Source organism: Oncorhynchus kisutch, linkage group LG14, assembly GCF_002021735.2.
Source record: "Oncorhynchus kisutch isolate 150728-3 linkage group LG14, Okis_V2, whole genome shotgun sequence".
Classification (NCBI taxonomy): Eukaryota; Metazoa; Chordata; class Actinopteri; order Salmoniformes; family Salmonidae; genus Oncorhynchus; species Oncorhynchus kisutch.
The window spans coordinates 15,869,957-15,875,779 of record NC_034187.2 but is presented as its reverse complement, the minus strand read 5'-3'; the positions used below and the strand labels follow the sequence as shown (position 1 = coordinate 15,875,779).

At 45.6% G+C, this 5,823-nt stretch overlaps 1 protein-coding gene across 1 annotated transcript in view; it reads left to right on the top strand.

The window, feature by feature from the left end:
- Window positions 1–5,307, top strand: part of LOC109904584 (actin-histidine N-methyltransferase-like) — a 45,545-nt gene extending 40,238 nt beyond the window's left edge. Inside the window, exons 12-13 of the mRNA XM_031787901.1 lie at window positions 965–1,125; window positions 1,407–5,307. Of these exons, the coding sequence (XP_031643761.1) occupies window positions 965–1,125; window positions 1,407–2,123 (878 nt within the window). The 3' untranslated portion in view covers window positions 2,124–5,307. The remainder of the gene's footprint in view (window positions 1–964; window positions 1,126–1,406) is intronic.
- The last annotated feature ends 516 nt before the right edge of the window (window positions 5,308–5,823 follow it).

Here is a 5,823-nt window from a genome sequence, read left to right as displayed (position 1 = left end):
CATCCTCCCCTACTTTCACCCTCCTTTTCATCACTTCCCCTCCTTTTTCACCCTCCCCGACTTTTCATTCTCCCCTCCTTTTTCATCCTCCCATCCTTTCACCCTTCCTTTTACCTTCACCTCCTTTTCACCTCCCCTCTTTCCATATGACGTAACTTCCTCCCCCTCCGAGTTTCATTATCCCCTCCTTTTCATCCTCCCCTCCTTTCATCCTCCCCTCCTTTTCATCCTCCCCTCCTTCTCACTCCCCTCCTTTTCATCCTCCCCTCCTTTTCATCCTCCCCTACTTTCACCCTCCTTTTCATCCTCCCCTCCTTTTCATCCTCCCCTCCTTTTCACCCTCCCCTCCTTTTCATCCTCCCCTCCCTTTCACCCTCCTTTTCATCCTCCCCTCCTTTTCATCCTCCCCTCCTTTTCACCCTCCCCTCCTTTTCATCCTCCCCTACTTTCACCCTCCTTTTCATCCTCCCCTCCTTTTCATCCTCCCCTCCTTTTCACCCTCCCCTCCTTTTATGTCCTCTCCTCCCTTTCACCCTCCTTTTCATCCTCCCCTCCTTTTCATCCTCCCCTCCTTTTCACCCTCCCCTCCTTTTATGTCCTCTCCTCCCTTTCACCCTCCTTTTCATCCTCCCCTCCTTTTCACCCTCCCCTCCTTTTATGTCCTCTCCTCCAGCGTAATCGAGCCTATCATAATATCGCCGATCAAAAGAAAGATCTGGAAAACAGCAGTTGGCTACCAGTCAACCTGTAGAATAACAGTCCCTTATCTTAACCTTAGTCTGATATTCTTTTAAATTAATGTCACCAAACTAGATGGACATCTTTAAACATTTGTGTACCTGTTTAGCTATAAAGATCTGGCCCTCTGATGAATAGACGTTAATTGTGTACTTGTGTTTTCCCTCTGTAATCATATTGGTCCTGCCATTCTGGTTCACTGCCATTTAACCGTTTCTCTCTACAGAGGAGCTGAAGGACTACCTGGTAGGTGAACATGCCATCAATAAGGTTTTCACACTAGGTAACACGGAGTTCCCAGTGAGCTGGGACAATGAGATCAAACTTTGGACATTCCTGGAGACCAGGGCTGCCCTGCTGCTCCAGACCTACAAGACCAGCTCCCAAGTCAGTGAAGATTTCACCCACCTCACTGTGTTGTTTTGGGTCAGCGTGTCTACTCTGTATCAGTGTTGTATAAAGTAATGTTTAGTATATTTCAACAGGACCCATTCTCAACCTGATAAGTTAACAAACTCTTCCTCTGCCTTCTGTATGTTATCCCTTTCTCTCTCTGCTTTCCCCCACTGTCTCTGTCTGTCTCTCTGTGTGTGTCTGCTCTTCCCTTCCCCTATACCTCACTCCCTTCCTCTCTGCCCAATGTCTCCCCACCTCCCTCCGTCCTCCAGGATGACCAGTGTGTGTTGGAGAATCCCGACCTCTCCTTCCACTCCCGTGTGGCCATCCAGCTACGCCTGGCCGAGAAGCAGATCCTGGAGAAGGTTGTGGCCAGCGGCAAGGCCAGGCGCCTGCACTTCCAGCAGCAGCAGGAGGAGGGTGCTCCGCTGCCCCGCTATGAGGAGAGCGACATCTCCCTTCTGGAGAACGCAGAGGCCGACACCAAGCTGCCTCTCATATTGAGGAAACTTCAGGAGGAGGACGAGGAGGGAGACGACCAGGCAGCGGTGGAACGGGTGTTAGCCCAGGTACAGCAGCTGGGACAAGGGAATGCAGCCAGGGAACTAGCCTCCCTCATAGTCAACGGGGATGGTGGGAAGGTGGTAGTCAACGGGAATGGTACGGACGCTAGCCCAGTGCTGGAGGTTGGTGTGGACGCTAGCCCAGTCCTGGAGGTTGGTGTGGACACTAGCCTGAATCATGAGGCTAGCAAAAAAGTTAGCTTAACCTCCTTGGACGCTGGCCAACGTGCTAGCCCTGCCCTGGAGGAGGATGGTATGGTTGCTAAGATCACCACGCCAGACGCTGCTGACCCAGCTACCACCCAGGAACAAGAAGGCCAAACGGAGAACGGAGGAGACAAGGCTACTGCTTCTTTCTCACAGGAAGTGGACGTGGACCTGAGTGCAGAACGAACTGGAGACGTGCCCAATGTGAACAGTGTATAGGTGTAATCATCATCTAGCTAGGCCTTATTGCAGAAGAAGAGCAGTGCCAGCCAGTCAGTCAGCCAGTCAGTGTTGTCTCTCTTAAGTGACTCACAGAAATAAAGGAGCTAAGAATTAATGAAGAATTCAGATTTAAAAAACTGAACACTGTTGGTTGGTTCATCCCTCCTTCCACTGCTTTGTTAGTTTTACCTCCGTACCGCAGCAGATGGCACACTGCCAGTCAATGTCCCTCCCCTTTCCCTTCTATCTGAGCAGTAAACGTTTCTAATATTTTATGAACAACTGGCTTTGTTTTTTTCTTTTACAGTGCTTCACTGGTTTACCTTGAGATTATTGACACACGAGCTGTGAGACAATGGTTGTTAGTAACAATGGCAGCGCTGGTTTCAGTTCCACTACTGTAGGGTGAACAGAAAGAAAGAACAGATTGAATTTAGTTTAATGTTATCTCCAGCAAGCCAAAATCTTATCCTAACAGCTTTACCCCTCACTCCTCAGAGTCAGTTTATTACTGTGGTTTATCTCGATATACGGCTGCTATAATTTCACTTGACAATCTTCTTCGGTGGTGTATTCAGCTCTTTGTTGCTCATTGTTTGAGACCATCGCTGCCCCTCTTTCTCACGTTACACTTCCTGGTTTCACTCAATAGCATTTCAAATACAACTGAAGGAAACTCTTGACACAAAATCGCGGATATGTCCTGTGCTCTTTTTCTGGGAGCAATCAGCATTTTATTTCTCTACTCAGAGAATAATGTACAATTTTGAAATGTGATGGAAAATTTAAGGAAAATAAGTGCGTTTATTGAGCGAAATTAGATGACTAAAAGAAGGTGTTTTGGGTCGTTTTTGAAAACGTTAAATAATTACAATGTTTAAAATGTTAAACTTTATTATGAATGTACCTCCGCTCTCCAAGTTGCAGTTTAATCACCTGAGGACGAGTTGCAGCTTTGATGAAGAATATGACTAATGCTATAGTCTATTATGAAAAAGCCATAACAGTCAGAATGGAGACTAATTCAAACTTCTTCATCAGCAAGACAGGGCAAGAGACGTCATGTGACCTCCTAGACGTGTCTCACATAAAGGACTTCAACTCATTTCTGTTAGGTTATTGTTTTGTTGGACATCCTTAGTGTTTTTGACTCTTCCTTTCTCCACTCCAGAAAGAAAACAAACAGAACATCGATAACGCGGTCTCTCATCCAGTCGCTATTTCTCCACATGTTTTTATTTGTCTTTATGATCTCTGCTCTGTATTTCAAAGCCTAGGTTGGTTTTCTATTAGCATTGAATGGCAGTGAGACATGAGGATGTCTAGCTTGCTCTCGTTGTTAGATGTAAGCACTTAAATAACCCTTAGCTTCAGTACACCAGCTGTTGTTAATATTATCATGTTATCTGTTATCATGTCGGGACGGCCGAGGGAGCTAATTCAGAATGTTGGTGTCTGCGTTCTCCCCCTGTGAATAAGCCATGTGATGGATGGTGGATATGAGGGGCACCATTACCACCTCACTAGTTAAAGTTAACCTTACTCCAAAGTGTTAGCTAGTGCTGCTTATTATAACTTGTCTATCTATAAGTTGATGCTGTTACCAACCTCAAAGTGAAAGAGTTCTGAGATCTGAGTCTATTCTACTGTGTAGTTTAAAACTAAAAGGGGTTTGTTTTGTAAATTTTAATTGAACTATCACCATGTTGGTTTCTGTATCATGGACTGTTTCCTTTCTGTATTTTCATTCACTCATCATTTGTACCATTCTCTACCGGTCAAATCAACCTGCTGCTTTTCTAAAGACTTGTTTTTTCTTGTTACTGAGAATCTACCGACTGCTTTAACCAATCGCACTCTCCAAGCAATTCACAGCACCTGGTGTATCCAGAGCTGTCCTTGTCCAACCAATGAGTGACAAGGAGTTGACATGATGGCACAAACGGACTGGTCCCACGTCTGTACTCTACGTGCGTCCTCTGACATTGATAGTTGGTGGTAACATTGGACTTTAGTGTCCTCATTACTGTTTGATTAATATTGTAAGTACAATGTATGAACATTGTTAATGTACGTACAGCAGTATCCCCAACCCTGCCACAGTATCTATCCCCAACCCTGCCACAGTATCTATCCCCAACCCTGCCACAGTATCTATCCCCAACCCTGCCACAGTATCTATCCCCAACCCTGCCACAGTATCTATCCCCAACCCTGCCACAGTATCTATCCCCAACCCTGCCACAGTATCTATCCCCAACCCTGCCACAGTATCTATCCCCAACCCTGCCACAGTATCTATCCCCAACCCTGCCACAGTATCTATCCCCAACCCTGCCACAGTATCTATCCCCAACCCTGCCACAGTATCTATCCCCAACCCTGCCACAGTATCTATCCCCAACCCTGCCACAGTATCTATCCCCAACCCTGCCACAGTATCTGTGTGTTAGAGATGCTGACGATGAGTATGACGTGCCTCTTCTCGAACGCCCAGGAAGTTACAATTCAAACTCCCATTAGACATTTCTTCATTTAGTCCCATTATGACCGGTATGTACTTGTGGAAGGCTACCTGAGAAGCAACTGAAAACCATGCCTCCACTATATTAAGCTGTTGTAGACTCCTGACCTGTGGGTGGCAGTAATGAGACGCCGAATTTGTATTTTTTTTCAGTTGCTTGGGCATTTTATCTAGATCTTTTTTTGGAAGTTCAAATGATGATGATGATGATGACGATTGCTCAGTGACACTCCATATTTGGTGAGAAACAAAAGTATTTTGACAACGCGTGCAGAGCTGTCTAATGGGAGTTTGAATCGGAGCTTCCTGGGCTTTAGAGAGGAGGAACGGCATACTCATCGTTGAAATCTCTAGCGCACAGATACTGTGGCCCCTCAACCCTCGGAAGCCAAGGCTTCTCACATTCTGTCAACCACACAAGATTTGTGCCAGCCGACCCTAACCCTTACCCTAAATACAGTGTAAGTACAGTGAAAAATGTAGTAAGTACAATAGTTGTTACACTGTGCTACAGCACATCCAGATATGCAGCAGTTTTGGGCTTGTTTCTCTGACTGTGAGAGATACCGACGGTTGTGATGTACACTAACTATGGAGGACAGAATACAGTCATGAAACTGTCCACATGGAAACAGATTAAAGTTCTAATTTCTCACTCATTGTCTCCTGCCTTCTTCTCTCTTTCTTTTGATAAGTCTTTCAGCCCATCCTCTCCTCCAGAGACACAAGGTCACCATCCCTTCTGATGTCGCTTTCTCTTGATCTTTCTCTCTCTTTCTCTCACTTTTTCTCTCCCTCTCTTCTCCTTTGTTGGGGGAAAAAGTTTTATTTCATGTATTTTCCCTTTCTCTGGCCCTATTACAAATTTATAAAAGAAACATTATCTTGAATCATTTAATTCGGGGCAATTAAATTTTGAAATTCCCCATTCATAATGCATTGGAGCTCCAAGATAAAACCCCTTTAATCCTTGAATATATTATTATAATGGCCGTGGGGGTGGGCAGTGGAGAGAGCGGCAGTCCTACACATGTCCACTATTGTTAGTACTCTCTGTGTCAGCAGCCTACTGTAGTGGGAGAACAGGGGGAAGGAGGGATGAGGAGGAGAGGGACAGGAGCAGGCCTGGGACCAGTGACTCCAAAGTAATCCTTTGCCATAAATTATAAACTC